At 50.6% G+C, this 16,419-nt stretch overlaps 2 protein-coding genes across 10 annotated transcripts in view; one reads left to right on the top strand and one right to left on the bottom strand.

The window, feature by feature from the left end:
- wdpcp (WD repeat containing planar cell polarity effector) overlaps nt 1-12,491 on the top strand; it is a 78,143-nt gene extending 65,652 nt beyond the window's left edge. For 3 of the 9 annotated variants that reach the window (XM_053874471.1, XM_053874476.1, XM_053874477.1), the window contains 2 exons: nt 2,530-2,648; nt 7,380-12,489. In XM_053874471.1, the coding sequence (XP_053730446.1) occupies nt 2,530-2,648; nt 7,380-7,472 (212 nt within the window). In that variant the 3' untranslated portion in view covers nt 7,473-12,489. Of the gene's footprint in view, nt 1-2,529; nt 3,263-4,749 lie in introns of all 9 variants that reach the window. The other 6 variants (XR_008415779.1, XM_053874478.1, XM_053874473.1 and 3 more) reach the window with 6 other exon arrangements.
- otx1 (orthodenticle homeobox 1) lies at nt 11,597-16,419 on the bottom strand. Its single transcript, XM_053874479.1, has 4 exons — nt 16,170-16,419; nt 14,950-15,189; nt 13,910-14,061; nt 11,597-13,113 (listed from the first exon to the last, which is right to left on the bottom strand). The coding sequence occupies exons 2-4, from the start codon at nt 15,044-15,046 to the stop codon at nt 12,346-12,348; spliced, it is 1,017 nt and encodes a 338-aa protein (XP_053730454.1). The 5' UTR covers nt 15,047-15,189; nt 16,170-16,419; the 3' UTR covers nt 11,597-12,345.

The raw sequence follows: 16,419 nt of genomic DNA, 5'->3' as shown, positions 1-16,419 counted from the left end.
TGGAATCACTTCCTTTCTGACCTGCCCTGAATATGCTAGGAAAGTCTGTCCAATACTAAAAACCTAAAAATAGCAGGAAGGGCACCGATCTTCTTGCTCTCCCGTTCCTCTTCCTGCGTCACTAAGATGATACAAACCTTCATATCGACCCGCTGCCTTCTAAAACACTCACAGAAATACCGATCTCTTTGGGAGAATTTAGAAAAGTTCCAAACAAGAACGTCTGAGCCAATCAAAGTTCAGGCTGAAATGACTTTGTTCTCTTGTTTAAAAAAGGCCCACAAAGATTCCGACCATCATCATAAAGTTTCCTCATTATTGAACGGCAGACTTCTTTTCATGAATAATAATAATGGCTTCATTTTCTTAGGGGCTTGAATTAATCCAGAAGTGATGATGAGTTGCATTTAAACATTAAAACATCGTGTGACATGTTGAATTAAGCATCTTTGGTTTGACTTTAAACAAAAGCCTTTGCTCTTAATCCGACCGCAATGCGCACATCCGACTGATAATGGAGAATCTGGCGTGTGATGCCGAGCGCTCGCAGCTAATTCTTCATGTTTTATTCACCGTGCCAGGTGACTGATGTCGGCGGCTGGTCATTTAGTAGGAGGCAGGACTGTCGCCTCCTGCCTCCTGCCTCCTGCCTCCTGCCTCCTGCCTCCTGCCTCTCCTCTCTCTCCTATCGCCTCTCTTCTCTCCTCTCTCCTCCTGCCTCTCTCCTCTCTCCCCTCTCCTCTTTACTCTCTCCTCTCTCCCCTCTCCTCCTGCATCTCTCCTCTCTCCTCCCTCCCCTCTCCTCTCTCCTCTCTCCTCTTTACTCTCTCCTCCTGCCTCTCTCCTCTCGCTTCTCTCCTCCCTCCTCTCTCCCCTCTCCTTCTGCCTCTTTCCTTCCCTCCTCTCTTCTCTCTCCTCCGTCATCCCTCCTCTCTCCTCCTGCCTCTCTCCTCTCTCTCCTCCTGCCTCCTGCCTCTTCTCTCTCCTCCTGCTTCTCTCCTCTCTCCTCCTGCCTCTCTCCTCCTGCCTCTCTCCTCTTTACTCTCTCCTTTAGCTTCTCTCCTCTCTCCTCCTGCTTCTCTCCTCTCTCCTCCTGCCTCTCTCCTCCTGCCTCTCTCCTCTTTACTCTCTCCTTTAGCTTCTCTCCTCTCTCCTCCTGCCTCTCTCTTCCTGCTTCTCTCCTCTCTCCTCCTGCCTCTCTCCTCCTGCTTCTCTCCTCTCTCCTCCTGCCTCTCTCCTCCTGCCTCTTCTCTCTCCTCCTGCCTCCCACCTCTTTACTCTCTCTTTTAGCTTCTCTCCTCTCTCCTCCTGCTTCTCTCCTCTCTCCTCTCTCCTCCTGCTTCTCTCCCCTCTCCTCCTGCGTCTTTCCTTCCCTCCTCTCTTCTCTCTCCTCCGTCATCCCTCCTCTCTCCTCCTGCCTCCTGCCTCTTCTCTCTCCTCCTGCTTCTCTCCTCTCTCCTCCTGCCTCTCTCCTCTTTACTCTCTCCTTTAGCTTCTCTCCTCTCTCCTCCTGCCTCTCTCTTCCTGCTTCTCTTCTCTCTCCTCCTGCCTCTCACCTCTTTACTCTCTCCTTTAGCTTCTCTCCTCTCTCCTCCTGCCTCTCTCCTCTTTACTCTCTCCTTTAGCTTCTCTCCTCTCTCCTCCTGCCTCTTTCCTCCTGCCTCTCTCCTCTTTACTCTCTCCTTTAGCTTCTCTCCTCTCTCCTCCTGCCTCTCTCTTCCTGCTTCTCTCCTCTCTCCTCCTGCCTCTCTCCTCCTGCTTCTCTCCTCTCTCCTCCTGCCTCTTCTCTCTCCTCCTGCCTCTCTCCTCTTTACTCTCTCCTTTAGCTTCTCTCCTCTCTCCTCCTGCCTCTCTCCTCTCACCTCTTTACTCTCTCCTTTAGCTTCTCTCCTCTCTCCTCTCTCCTCTCTCCTCTCACCTCTTTACTCTCTCCTTTAGCTTCTCTCCTCTCTCCTCCTGCCTCTCTCCTCTCTCCTCTTTACTCTCTCCTTTAGCTTCTCTCCTCTCTCCTCCTGCCTCTCTCCTCTCACCTCTTTACTCTCTCCTTTAGCTTCTCTCCTCTCTCCTCCTGCCTCTCTCCTCTCTCCTCTTTACTCTCTCCTTTAGCTTCTCTCCTCTCTCCTCCTGCCTCTCTCCTCTCTCCTCTTTACTCTCTCCTTTAGCTTCTCTCCTCTCTCCTCCTGCCTCTCTCCTCTCTCCTCTTTACTCTCTCCTTTAGCTTCTCTCCTCTCTCCTCCTGCCTCTCTACTCTCTCCCCTTTCCTCTCTCTTCTCTCCCCTCTCTTCTCTCCTCCGTCATCCCTCTTCCCTCCTCTCTCCTCCTCACGTTTAATACTTCTGTCTTTCCGGGTGATGAGTGATTGTCTTGCCACCAAATCACTGTCATGTGATAATCCGGACTGCAGGCTATGTCAGGCAATTTGCATCTTCCTTTTAAACATCTGTACACAGAGCGCCGGGGTTTTAGTGTCAATCATCACCTTATTAACGTAGCGCTCAGAGTGATGGCCATGAGTGACAATGTTTCCAGATCAGAACAGCAGCGACCCAGCGCGTGAGCGTGTAGCCCCTCGCAGGCCTGGTGTGTGCCGTCACGTCATCTCTTCTCTTCCTGCAGGAGGCGCCAATGGAGACGCGGGCGACAGGAATGTGAGTTAATCAACAGGAAAACTGATGTTTATTCTTACTGGAGTCGACTGGCTGTGGTTGACGCTGTGAATTGTAAACGTTGCTCGGAGACACAAGATCGGCCTTGTTCCCAACACAAAACCTGTCCACCCACACCTGGATTCTGAACTCCAGTATTCCAACAGTCTTGTGAGGTGGACTGCCTCCGGTGGCCGGGACGAAGGTTTCTTCCTGCTCGAAAACACGTCAACAAAACAGAAGAACAAAAAGGAAAAAAACATTATAATGTGGTTATTACATGAAATTTAGGATTATTATTTTTAATTAATTATTAAACAGCCTGTGGGCTACTCCCTTGGTCTTGTGCCCGTGGGCACCATGTTGGTGACCCCTGGCGTCTGTCACGTGAACACAGCCTCCTGATTGGTCCGTTTCTACAGGGGTTGGACAAAATAATGGAAACGCCTTTTTTTTAGCTTTTTAGCTCAGCTCATCTTTTTTCTCTTGTCCTCTGGTAAGAACGGTGGACCACAAGGCTCCGGTGTACACCTGCTCTGTGGTCTGTTCATATGATTCCCCTGGAGGTTCATTCCCACCAAACCACCTGTGATGAGGAGCTGCTGACTTCCAGCCACGTAAGCGAGTTCCCCAACTCTCAAGTTGCTGGGGGCGGGGCCACAGCTTGTGGAAAGTCAACATTGTGGATCTGAGGGGCAGAACTGCCGCCCTGCTGTCTGCTCGAACCAGAATCAAACCTGAGTTTTACCAAATGACCCGAGCTCTGTGTTGTGGTGCACTTCTCCAGAGGCTGAAGCTTCCCCTGGACCAATCAGAAGGCTGTTTCCCCAGACTCAGTCTGTCTCTCAGCCATGGAGCGACGGAGTCAAGACCCACGTCCAGAGCCTGTTGACTTGTGACCCTCTGAGGTGCGGCACAGAGGCGCGGCTCGTGGTCGCAGCCTCCTCAGTGCTGACTTGAGTTCTGCTGGACCGTTGCCTTCCTCCCTCACTCACGGAATTAGTGGCAAATCTAAATGCGAATATGAAATGTGAGCTTTATGGCATCAGTTGGTTATTTATGTGCAGGAGTTAATTGTTCCAAAGTCAATTATTGAAAACAGGTTGGAAGGCTCGCAGTCATTGGAAGAGGATCTGCATTATTAAGCGCAGCGCTGCGAGGGCCGACGCTCCTCAACGTCTTGTTGGTTCTGTGGATTACTGAGCTCAAATATTCGGATCAATGCATGAATCCAGTTTGCTCCGCAGATTAGTCAAATCATAACTAAAGTGTTTCTTATTTATTTGCACTGCGAGGACGCTGCGACAGGAAAACGCATCGCGATGCCCAAAACCCATTCAGTCAATGGAGGCGTTTGATTTGAATCAGAGTCAGTTCACGACAGGAAAGAACATAGGACGAGCTATAAACAGCAAGAACACGGTCAACGCAGCATTTTCTGTCAACGATTCTTCTGAAGTTGCTGTGAAAGTACCGTAAATCCCGGACTATAGAGCGCATGGAATATTAGCCCCTCCCACTAAAGTGTAGAAGGAAGATAGATCTTGTTCAGGCAGGCCTAAAAATGCATGAGGATCACTTCTAAACTAGTTCTAAACCATCGACCAGAGGGCGGCCAGCTAGCTAGGAGAACCCAGTAGTCTGGGGCCTGTCACTTCTCAGTAGCTCAGCATTGGAAGGGAACCCAGGAGTCCCACGCGAGTGAAGCGGTGACTCCAACCTCTCAGTCAGTCAGGTGACCTTCCACGTGCCAAGAGCCACTTTAGGAACCAGGGGCTTCAAGTGCAGAGGGCTGAGTCCCTCTTGGCCCCTCGACTCCTGACCTCAGCCCTGGTTCTTCCATCCATATTGGTCTGAGGAAGCCATATCTTGGAGCCTGGTGGTCTGGGTGGTTGTGCTTCGGGGTCAACAGGTTGCAGGTGAGGGATTCCCAGAGTGGGAGGGGTTTGCAGTACCAACTCATGAAGAAAGTCTGTGGAGTACAACGTTTTTGCCAACCTCGAACGGAAGAGAAAAACTAGAGACCCTCGAAACCTGAGATCTCTGTTTGAACGGTCCTCACGAGCCCATAATGTGCTCCTGAAACAGGTGTTTGTGCTCCCAGGACGATGAGGATCTGGGCGCTCTGAGTGTGGTGCATCTCGGAAGCGTCTGATATCTGCGAGAGTTGAGCCCCGTCGGTGACAGCGGGGGGGCGTCGGCCTGACGCGGCATTCTGAGGACCCATCTGATGTGGAGACAGGGGAGTGTTTTCCTGCCGCCGCATCCAAGTCATTTGTGTCAGGATGGTTTCACTCCCTGTCGTGTTCACCTGGAACTGAAAGAAGAGCCAGTGTTTAGCGCCGCCGAGTACATGACAGCAGATGTCATTAATCAGCCAGGAAGAAATACAAGCAAGTTCCATTATGCTTCCATCACGGCTGATACGCCGCTCCTGACTGAGAGTGTGTGTTGGCCCAGATTACCAGCCGCAGTTTTATTCATGAACAGGAGCCAGCCAGCGACTTTAAAGCGTCGCGCGGAGCCTCTTTCCTGAACAGCAGCCACAGCCATGTCAGAGCTGTCGACGCCGCGCTCGCCGGCTAATCTGACAGCGCCGCGCGAGCGCTAATCCCTCACTGTATCGTAATCTATTTACTTTGCATTTTAAGAGGATTTCCACCAAAAAATATACAAGAAGCGATGTTGGAAATGGACAGAAGATCAGCGAGAATGCTTTTCTGCTTTTTTTGTTTGTTTTGTTGGGGAAAAAAAAGAGAAAGAAATCATTGTCTGTTTTTCGGGGAGTCAATCCGCTGCGAGAGCGACGGGTGAAAGGAATTACATTTGTGACTGATACTAATACTTCTCTTATGTAAACATCAAACTGTTGTATTTCCTCTCTGATGATACAGTCGCGGTGCAGAGGCTGCGGGGAGATAAGTGGCGTCTGTCGCTGCCTCTTGACACGTTCATCATTTACAAGCCACCGCTGCATTATCTGGCCTTTGTTTGCCGTGACAGCTGGAAGAAAAGATGCAGAATAGCTGCACAGCCGCGGCCATGGCCGCCGCCGCCTCGTTCATAGCAGCAGAGACTCCGACCCAGACCCCAGCTCTCTGTCAGCCATTCCGGCGCCGCTGTGAAGTCAGACGTGGCTGCGCTCGCTCAGAAACGCTGCCAGCAGGTTCATCCACGGCATCTCTGATGACTGGCAGAGATTTGCTCATTAGCGGCATTAGCATGCAGCGCGGCGGCAGCGGCGGCCTTGTTGGCCATGCAGCCTCTCGGCTCTTCTTCAGGTGGTCTGGGTCGCTCGCTTTCAGCAGCTGCACCTGCCTCCAACAACTCCACTTATTAGAGCCATTGTTGTGCTGTTCCTTTCAAAAATACAAAGAAAGAAAGAAATGCACATTTGTTTGGACTATTTTGGTTTTGTTTTTTTTTGTGTGCTTTTTTTGGATTTTTCTTTATTTTGTTTTATTTTTTTATTTTGGATCATTATTGTGACCATTAGTTCCTTTTTTCACTTTAGATTGGTAAGGTCATTTCATACAAAGAGAAAAACACCCACCCGTTATGTTTTCATGTTTTGTGGGAACATTTCACAATCGGAATCAAATTTATTGCCGTGGTCAGTGGGGATCCCACCAACGAGGAAAGTGCTTTGGAATAAAGTGCTGACAAAAAATAAATAATAATAAACAAATTCAGCAGTCCATTTGACATTTGACTTTCACCCTTTCCCCAGCCTCTCCCCCTAAACCCAACCAAAACACATGGCTGGACTCGGGACTCTGAACCAAACTGAAACCCAGTTATAATCACCCAGTTATTTGGACCTGTTCACCATCAAAACTCTGTGTGGACCGGCCAAAATGTCCCCATAAGATCAAAAATTGGTCCTGACAAGAACATTGACACACGACACACACAGAATCAGAATCAGCTTTATTGCCAATGTCAGTGAGGATCCCACCGACTAGGAAAGTGCTTTGGTACATGTGCAATGATGAACAGAATGAACGAATAATAATAGGAATAATAATAAATAAATTTAAAAAAAACAATATCATAGCAGTAATTAAGTCATAAATAAACAAAAAGGGCTGTTCTTGATCAGTCTGGAGGCCGAGGCTTAACCTTGTGGGGACCGGCCAGAGGGCCACACTGATAGCCCCAAACAGCAAAAGAAGGAGGTGTTTCCAAGAGCACACACACACACACACACACACACACACACACACACACACACTCCCAACCTCCACCCACCCCGGTCTTAATGAAATCAAAATGTCATGAAAACATGGAGTTGGGGAGGAGTCACCGACTACTCTCAGTCTGGCAAAGACCTGTGAAGCTTGAAGATGTCATGAAAAGCGTTGATCCTCTCACCGTGTCATTTATTTTCTCCTGTTTGAGAAAGAAACCCGCCCGTCCTCACGTCTGTGGCGTCAGGTATTGACCTTGGCAAAGTTGCCCTCTGCGTCCCACACTGAGGAAGATGGCAGCCTTCAGCGTCGCATGAGAGAATGAGACGCTTAAGACGGTGCTCATTCATTCTACGCCTGGTGACGTGTCAGATTGCTGTTTAAAGCCCATTAAACAGCTGTATGTACAGTACTGTTCAGTACGAAGGGGGAGGAGTCAGGAAAAGAGGCCACAAAGAGCAACTGACAACCAACATCCATATTTATTTTTCCACTTTTTTGAGTGCAAATCTGCAGTTCGTCTTCATGTTTTTCCTCATGGAAGGAGCGAGTGACTAAAGGAGGAAGCATCTGGTTCCCACAGACCACCAACCCTGGCGACCTCAGGCTCCTCCGAGTCGTCACCTGCGGCCACTGACAAGTCCAGACTCAGGTCTGCCAAGAGTCTTCCTGGTGAGATAACAGCAAAGGCTCTTCAGATCTGCAGCAGCTTCCTCGGCCCTGAGTGGACAGCAGAGAGCCGCGGTCATCTGAGGTCAACGTGGAAGCCTTGTCTGATGAAAGCAGGAAGTCCTGACTGATCTGGGGTGAGTTTGGACCCGGGGACGCTGTGGGGTGGAGGGGAGGAGGAGGGAGACCTGAGGAGCCTCTGAACACTTGTCCATTAAAACTTTGGTTCGCTTGCTTCCTGACTGGATCTGAGATGAAGAACTGATGGAGAATGATGGATGGATGATTTAGAGGTGGACGAACATGAAAGTTGCTAATGTTAGCATCTTGCTAACCATCGTAGAAACGTCCACTTTCTCTTTCTGACCAAGCTTCTCTGTGACCTGCTGCATCAACCGAGGATGGAGGAGGTGTGAGGGAGCTGCTGTGACTGGGCTACATGATGTTCACAGAGGAGGTTCAGTGGAGACCCGATGGTCCTTGGACTTGAGTCACGTGACGATCATGATACTTGATCAGAGGCTGACGTCGCAGAGAGGGACGCTGCAGTGCATTATGGGTTGCCAGGTCAGCACGGTTGCCAGCTCTCTGTGCAGCCACAGTTTGATCCTGGGTTAAACCTGCTGCTCTTGACTCGGTCCCTCCACTGCTGCTCAGTCAGCGCTGACGGAGTCCATAAATCACACCCTCTGCTGCTGATGTTTCTGGGTTTCCTCAAGCTGTTTTGGGGTTCATTATTGCTGGTGCACTTTCATGTGTTTGTTCTCATGTCGGGGACCTGTGAGTGGTGCACGAGGAGTGGGGAGCCGAAGCTCCGCCATCTTCTCCTCAGAGAGTATGGAGAGACAAACGTGCCACACCGGAGCCTCGAGCCGAACGCTGGAGCCTGCAGTGGAGAAGTACCATCAGTTGCAGACAGGTGTTGCCGCGCGCGTGGGAGGGCTCCGTCGCTTGAAGGCAGTTTCAGCAGTGGGACCAAACTTTGGCATCTGACTGGAGCCAACAAAACGTCAGTGTTGGGAGTGAGATGTTGCACTGGTTCTGCCGCTGCTCGGTTTCAGGAGGTGATGACGATGATGATGTGGGAGATGAAGGTTTGTAAAACACACTTCTGTGCCGTGACAAACGTGTGTGAGCTGAAGTGCAGGGGAGTCTTTGTGAGGACGTAGTGACTTGACTCACACGACTGGCCAATATGCTCCAGAAGAGTCAGGCGTCAACCTCCAGCACTGGACCGTGTTTAAACTGAGGCTCTTCTGAGAGCCTCTTGACTTTGACCCCACTGGTCCGCACTGAAGGAAATTCAGCATTAGCTTTGGCATCTCTGTGGCCTAACACCGTGGCGCTCCTTCACCACGACTCAGAACCAGCGAACACACGCCTTCCATCAAAGTTTCTCGGGAGGTTTCCGGACCAGTCCTGGGCCTTGGGACTCGCTGGAAAGCTTGAACCCTGCTGTGTCTGGGGGTCACCTGATCAACACACCTGTGGATCTTTCAGTGAGTTCTGAAGTGAATTCTGCGGCTCGGGCCGGGTTTGGCCCGCGGACCTGGGGTTCTAAACACTTGTCCTAGTGGGATGCATGGTTGTTGCACCACGTGGTAAATCCATGCAATAACTGAACAGGTGATGGTGGCGGGAGTCGCTTTTTTATTACGTATGGAAGCGCTGTTGGCCCCGAGGTTCCAGACACATCCTGCTGTTCAGTCCACTTTTATCTATTCATTCACTAGAATGTCTTAATAAATAAATGGTAAACATAAATAAATACAGTCAATGAAGAGCATTTTCACGGGTTGGAATTGTTTTCGGCAGAGTGCGTTCATATAGAGCAAACTAGTTATTTGTTTTATTTTGAGAATAACTCTGGCTCATGTATTACAGAGGGGGGAATAACTCTGCTTTTTTAAAACCGTTGTTATCTCACACTTGTTTATGAAGTTTATTTCATGTTGTCACAATGAACCAAAGATGACCGCGTTGTTGTTGTTGTTGTTATTGATGGTTCAGACGAGGCCAACTCTCCAGCTGGCATCACGTGTCCGCGCCACGCTTGGCCTCGTGCTGACCTCTCAGGTGAGCGCCTCAGACGCGCGCCGGGACGCCGCTCTGGCGACAGTCGGCAGCCAATCCCAGGCCACAGCCGCTTCTCCTCCTCCGGTGCCGCATGCAGGCGGCGCCTATCAGCGCATCTCAGGCCGCGCGTGAGCGGCGGTGGCAGCCGGGCTCGGGAGGATCCGTCGCCGCTCTTTATCTGGCCTCGATACACATCAGGCCCCGCGCAGACGCGGTTCCGGTTGACTTCCGGGACAAGTGCAGAGAACATGTCAACAGGTGTGTGTGTGTGTGTCTGAACAGGTCAAGTTCATCGATCCTGCGCTCAGGACCTTTGTGTCGGAGGGAGGGCGGTTTTAAACTCAGGGAACATGGCCTTTTCTGCGCTTGAACTGTCAGATTGAAACGTTACTTTACAGCGCACGAGCTTGATAAAACGGTCAAATTCAATTCAGTTTAAAAAAGAATTACAGAAATGATCTTGACAAGCAGCAAAATCTTATTTAAGGGCAAATGGAGCGGTCGGTTTTGATTATTATTGTTTTTTAAATATTCCAAATATATAAAAAAGGTCAATACTAAATACATTTACAGCACATTCTATATTTATCCTTCCTGTTTTGAACATGTGGGTAAAATAAAAACTTAAGAATTAAAAAAAACAAAAAAACTTTTTTTTCTCTTGCCCATATTTTTCGACTGGAAGTGAAATGACGGACTTTCGATCGAGCGCCACTTTAACAACGGATTGGCGCGCAGGGACTGACGTGACGTGACGAGCGGAGCACGTGTTGCTTGTTTATTTCACCCTCTTTTGCGATGCTTCCAGCCGCAGAACCGAACCGTTCTACTGCAGCTCTGCGTTGCAACGGCGTCGATGTTTATCCAGCTTTGTGTTTCGGGGGCGATGGATATTCAAATCTTGAAAGCGACGGTTTGATTTCCTAATTATAAAGGTCAATATTTAAAGCCGAATAACCCGTTTGAGCGTGTCTCCACAGCGGCCGCAGAGGCTTTTATTTATTTCAGTTTCATTCATTGACGGTTTTTGCGAAGGCGTTCGGCAGATCATCGGGCGCGGACTCAGAGAAGTCACGACTTTAACGAACGCGCTTTCGCCGCGGCCTCCGCGTGCCCCCCTCCTCGCCCCCTCCTCCTTTAACGTTTCGCCTGCAGCCTCCGACACGTGACTCCTGACCCGCCCCCCATCTCCCCTGATTCCTGTGGTTATTTTTCACGAGGAAAGGCGCCGTTACTGTCGCTCCGATCATCCAAGTTTGGATTTCTGTAGCGCAGTGTTGGTGCCTCGAAGCTGTTTCATTTCGCACGAGTCAAAACATTTCTTGAGCGACACAAACGGATTATTATTATTGTTATGATGATTTTATCTCCACGATCTTTGCCGTTGACTGATCACTGTGAACAGCGGTTGACTTACAGACCAAGTGACGAGTGTGTGGGAGGAGACGCAAAACGCGCTGGTTAACGTCCCACCGTCAAATTTGTCCGGGAAACACTTCCAAGTCACGTTTCTTTTCTCATTTTCCCGCCTCCGTCAGTCGCCGCTGAAGTGGCGACACTTGTTTCTGCGCTACTTTGGAGTCCAGCAGCGTCACGAGGTTCGACGGAGACACAACTGAACCAAAGAAACGTCTGACCGTGAACGCGCCAGAATCACATCAACACAACTGCCGTTTAAAATATAGACACATTTTTCATTTAAACTCTGACACCAAGTTGAACTGCAGCTCCTGAACGCACCATCAATATTACGGCTTTTACGGCCCCCAAAGAAATATTTTTTTTTCTTAATTTTTGCGAATTATCGGCGCAGCGGAGCTCAGAGAACGTGAGGGAATATCTCTCGATATGCCTTTCTGACATGGCTCACTCAGGAAGCCGAGCACCTGAACGCACCACCAATGAATCCGACACAGCGTTTGTTACGGTGGAAGGCTACATGACGAGCACCTGAACGCACCGTCGCTAACCGTGTGATGCGGTTCACACGCAGGAGGCGCAGTGGTTTCCGAGGCGCGCCTGAACGCACCAGCAATTGACAATAAACAAGCTCGTGGAATCCAAGAGAGTAAATATGACTGAACGGATCTTTATTGGATGACAAGTATGTAAAGGTGGTTCGCCTCCAAGATACATTCAACATCTCACTGGCATTTTTGGAACGTGACTTTTTGCACACTTCCTCTCCCCGAACAATGATCAAAGCGGTTTTGGACTGGGAGATGGAGTCAAGTGCTTCGACGGTCCCGCGAGGAGGCTCCAGGGTCGCAAGAGCCATGTTTCAACAGTTGAGTTGAGTTCGCCAAAACATTTTGAAACAAGGTATATAAAGCTGAAGGTTATGGCCAATTTCTCTCTTTGGAATATTTGAAAAGATTTACATACAAGTTTTTTTTTTCCTTTTTCTCCCTCCCACAGTGGTAATAAACAGAAAAGAACACCAACTAATCATGGTCACTGTAACTGACCCAAATACATATTTACATATTTCAGCTCCTGGTCGCAGCTGACTAAAAATCTCTGTCCTAAAATAACAAATTTCGGAAATAAAAACTGTACAGGGTGTGATTGGAGGTCAGAGGGGCACGGGCTGCGGGGCGTATTCCTCCCGTCGTCCGGAGAAGTTGGAAAAAGTTTATCCAGCAGAAAAAGGTCTCCTCAGAAACAGGATCTTGTTCTCCTCTGCTCCGTAATCTCTCTTTTGTCTGAAAGAGACGGCGCTGATCTGGGCGCAGAAAAGAGCCAGCAGCAGCAGCAGCAGACGATCACAAGACCTGGAACCTCCAGGAGGCCTGGTCTTTGTAGTCCAAGCAGTCCGTGGCGTTGAAGTTGAGCTTCCACGAGGAGGCCGCCGTCTGCTCTTTGTAATCCAGGCAGTCGGAGGAGTTGAAGGCCAGGCCGGAGCCGCCGTAGGGCTGGTGGTGGTGGTGGTGGTGGTGGTGGTGACCCGAGGACTGGCTGATGTGGTGGTGCGGGTGGCCCGACATGGAGGAGGCCGTCATGGGGCTGAGCTGGTGCGGGTGGTGGTGGGAGTGCATGGGCGCCAGGTAGGAGCTGCAATCCACGCTGCTGAAGTAGGAGCCGGAGGGCGCCGGGTAGCCCTGGCCGTAGCCCGCCGTCTGGTTGTAGGACATGGGGTAGGAGGTGGCGGCGGCGGCGGCCGAGCCGGCCATGGAGCGCTGCATGCAGGAGGCGTTGGACGGAGGCCCGGGCTCGGGCAGCGGCGCCACGGCCGGGGCCGGCCCGTTGCCGGGGGAGATGGCCGGACTCCAGATGGAGGAGACGGTGCTGATGGAGGTAGAGGTGCTGCTGAGGGCGGCGGCGGCGGCCGGGCCGGCGTGGTTGGCCGAGGAGGAGGACGAGGAGGACGAGGAGCCGGCGCTGGAGACGGCGGGCGGCGTGAACTGCCCGCTGCTCTCTGAGCCCGTGCTCTCCCGCGCCGGCGACGACTTCTTCTTGGGCGGCCGGGCCTTGGCGCTGCTGCCGCTCTGCTGCTGCTGGCGGCACTTGGCCCGGCGGTTCTTGAACCAGACCTGCACACAAGCACAGACGCCGGCGGTGAGAGGTGCATGCTGGGAGTAGGTTAGGGAAGGAAATTGGGGGTTATTAGCCGCCGAGGTTCATTTCCACCCCGGCCCCTCGGCCGGGACCGGCCGGGGGTCCAATTTCATGGCCGGTGGACGGCGCTAAGATAACAGGCTATCGGGTTTCGCCGCACAGTTGGGTAACTGGAGAGCGCCGAGAGGGTCGGATCCTGTCCAGCGTTTTGTTTCACACACACATTCGGAGGATAACTGGAATAGTGTGCGAGGGCCGGGCCCTGGATTTGCCCCTCATACCTCTGAAGGGCCCCATTTGTTCCACACGTTTGTGTGTGTTTACTGCTCATGTTTATCAGCCGCCAATATCCCGGGTCACATGACATCAGCTGGGACAGGAGCAAACCAATGATCACATGACACACTGACGTAATGACACCGTCTCTGAAGCCCAGGGTCCGGACACGATGTCCCCGCAAATCGACGTCATCAACGGACGACACGTCCACTGACGACTGAGCGGACTGACGTTGTCCACCTCCACAAATGAGCGAAAACGTTAGCGATTAACATGAACTAAAACTGACTGACAACGAGGAGAAACTGCTCCTTTTTAATGGAACAGGTTGCCACGATACTAATGAAGCTGGCGTTTCACAGTTTCACCAAAGTTAGTGCCGCCGGAACTGACACCTTCTTTGTAAATACGAGTTGAGACGGAAGTGAGGGTCGTCAGCGGGCAGTGTCGATGGACACAATTGACTGGGTGAAGGTTCCGGGCGGCTCTCACCTGGACTCTGGACTCCGGCAGGTTGATCTTCAGCGCCACCTCCTCCCTCATGAAGATGTCCGGGTAGCGCGTCTTGGCGAACAGAGCCTCCAGGACGTCGAGCTGAGAGCGGGTGAAGGTGGTCCGCTCCCGCCGCTGCTTCCGCGGTGTGGCTGGGGAAGAGACAGGCGGCAGCACCGGTGAGTCCACGGAGGCTTCCGTTCGCGTTTGGTGTCGCGCGCTTGACACAGCAGGAATCGATTATTGTAAAGCGTTTGGATCCAAATGAGGGGCGGAAATGCGACGACAGAAAAGTCACAAAATTAAGTTTCACGGATTCAATAAACGTTACATCAGCAAGTCACGCAGAATAAATGCGAAAAAAAATTAAACGACCTTCATCCATCCTAAAACAGTTTATTAACACGATCCTTGATCCATGTCGATATGTATCGACTCCGACTTTTACACACGAAAAATGCTCCAATTAACAGGGCCGAACTTTGTCAAATAAAATGTGTCGACAAACACGGTGTTTTGTGATTTAAAAAAAGCATAGAAATTGAGAACAGAGCCATGAAAACGCTTTGAAACGTGTATAATATTTAAAGATCATCATCCATTATTTCCTAAAGTCGTTGATGATGGTTTAGTCCGAATTTAGCGGCGTTGATTTCACCCGCAACACAGTCTGAACTTTTGGTTTGCTTTATGCGAAGCGGTGAAAACTGGAACAGTTCGATATTCCCCATCATTTATTGGCCCCGTTATTATATTATATGTTTTTTTTTTTATTTATTTAAGCGCGTCAGAACACAGCCGCGGAAGACGCTCTTTTGACGGAGGGCTCTGATGTTCGGAGCAGAAGCGTCAGAACACACTCCAGTATCGCCGCGTTTAAAGGCCCCGTGACGCGACATGAGCCGACAAGATGCGTGTGAAATATTTGATCACGAATATTGGGAGGGAAAAAACAGTCTCAGCGCGACTGCGGCTCCGGTGTCAGCGCTCGTAAATCACAGGCAAGAGGGGCGCGTGCAGGCGGCCGTGACGTCACCTACCTGGGTAGCCCACGGAGGGGTGCAGCAGGTCCATGGCCGCGCCGCTCAGCCCCAGGCCGTTGACGCCGTAGGGGGACTGTTTGAGGTAGGACATCATGCTACAGGCGCTCACTGCTCCCCCCAGCTCAGGCCACTGGTTCGACTTCCCTCGGTGATGCTGCAGCTTGACGGCGCAGGGGCGGCGTGCGGGACTGCGGAGACGCTCGATGAATGTTGGTGGGAAGACGGCGAGTAGTTTTGCTGCGGGTGGAGAGACTACACTGTGAGAAAACATTTCAAAAGACAAACTGAACTGAGAGTTGTGCAATTTATTTTGTGATTCCGAATTTAAATGTCTGTTTTCTCTCTGTCCACACGCACACATTTGGAATTGCTTCCATCGTAGCGCAAGATCTTTCCTTCGCAACAGTAACAATAACTGCTGAATAACACTTTTACCATTTTTTATATTTTTATTAAAAGTTTATTTAGGTCCTTGATAACACCAAGTTAACTTTTTAAAATTAAATCACATTAAACCGGAGTGTTCACAGATAAATAAAAACGACAAAAGTAAAGTTTAATTATTCGTGAATTAAATATCAGTTAAAACACTCTTCAAGTGGAGTAAAAAAATAAAATTGGTCAGAGGGATTCGGCTTAGTTCCCCTGTTAGACGTGGAATATTTTTATACACATATACAACATGAATGAAATGAGTCGCAACTTCGATAAATATTAAAAAAAAAAAAAACCCCAACAACTCAGAAACGCAACTCCAGTAAATAATAATAAAAACAAACTCACGCAGAAACGTCTTAGATTCGACATGACAGCTGCTGCTAAATCTAAATCATTTGTTCCACGTCTTCTCAACTAAACGAGTTGACTTTTATTTAATAACGCTTCCAATAGTTCCGACGCAGCGTGAAAACCATCCGCCTCGGACGCGGTTTGAAAGCAGAACGATCAGTTCCCATCCAGCCCCGCGCGCCGCAGACGGTGAATTAAATTAGCAGATTATTCGAACAAAGAGGGAATATTGGAGCGCACGAGGACTCCGGCAGCTCATCTGCCTGCAAATGAAGCCCATTAGAATTTAGACCAGACCTCCGAGGGGAGCAGCGCCGGCCTCTTGTCACACAAATCAGCCGCTAAACACAGCCACTATCGGCCGGGCGCGTGCGCCAAAGTTTGGGGCGACTTTCTCCCCGAGTTCGAGCGAGAAGCCGAGGTCTTACCTGGCGGCGGCGGTTCGCTCCGGAGCAGCAGCAAGTATCCAGCAGTGAGAAGAGTCGCTCAGAGAGCCGCGACTGCGCGCAAACTCGGCGACATGGCGCAAGGCAAAGACGCGGCCGCGCAGCTCCTTCACTTCGCCACTCTCTCCGCTCCGCGCCGCTCGCCCTTTCTGGTGTTTTTCACCGGCAAATAAATCAGACTCATGAGTCGGCGGGTCGGTCAGACGGTTGAGGTGGAGACAGATGGAGATTG

This window comes from Synchiropus splendidus, chromosome 9, assembly GCF_027744825.2.
Source record: "Synchiropus splendidus isolate RoL2022-P1 chromosome 9, RoL_Sspl_1.0, whole genome shotgun sequence".
In the NCBI taxonomy this organism is placed as follows: Eukaryota; Metazoa; Chordata; class Actinopteri; order Syngnathiformes; family Callionymidae; genus Synchiropus; species Synchiropus splendidus.
Note: the sequence above shows the minus strand (reverse complement) of the source record. Positions and strands in the feature narration are given on the sequence as shown.

Coding starts and splice junctions, on each gene's coding strand:
- otx1 (XM_053874479.1), bottom strand. CDS start 15,046: ATGATGTCCTACCTCAAACAGTCCCCCTACGGCGTCAACGGCCTGGGG. Junction 14,062..14,949: donor CCCCTCCGTGGGCTACCCAG/GTAGGTGACGTC, acceptor TCTCTTCCCCAG/CCACACCGCGGAAGCAGCGG. Junction 13,114..13,909: donor TGCCGGAGTCCAGAGTCCAG/GTGAGAGCCGCC, acceptor GCTTGTGTGCAG/GTCTGGTTCAAGAACCGCCG.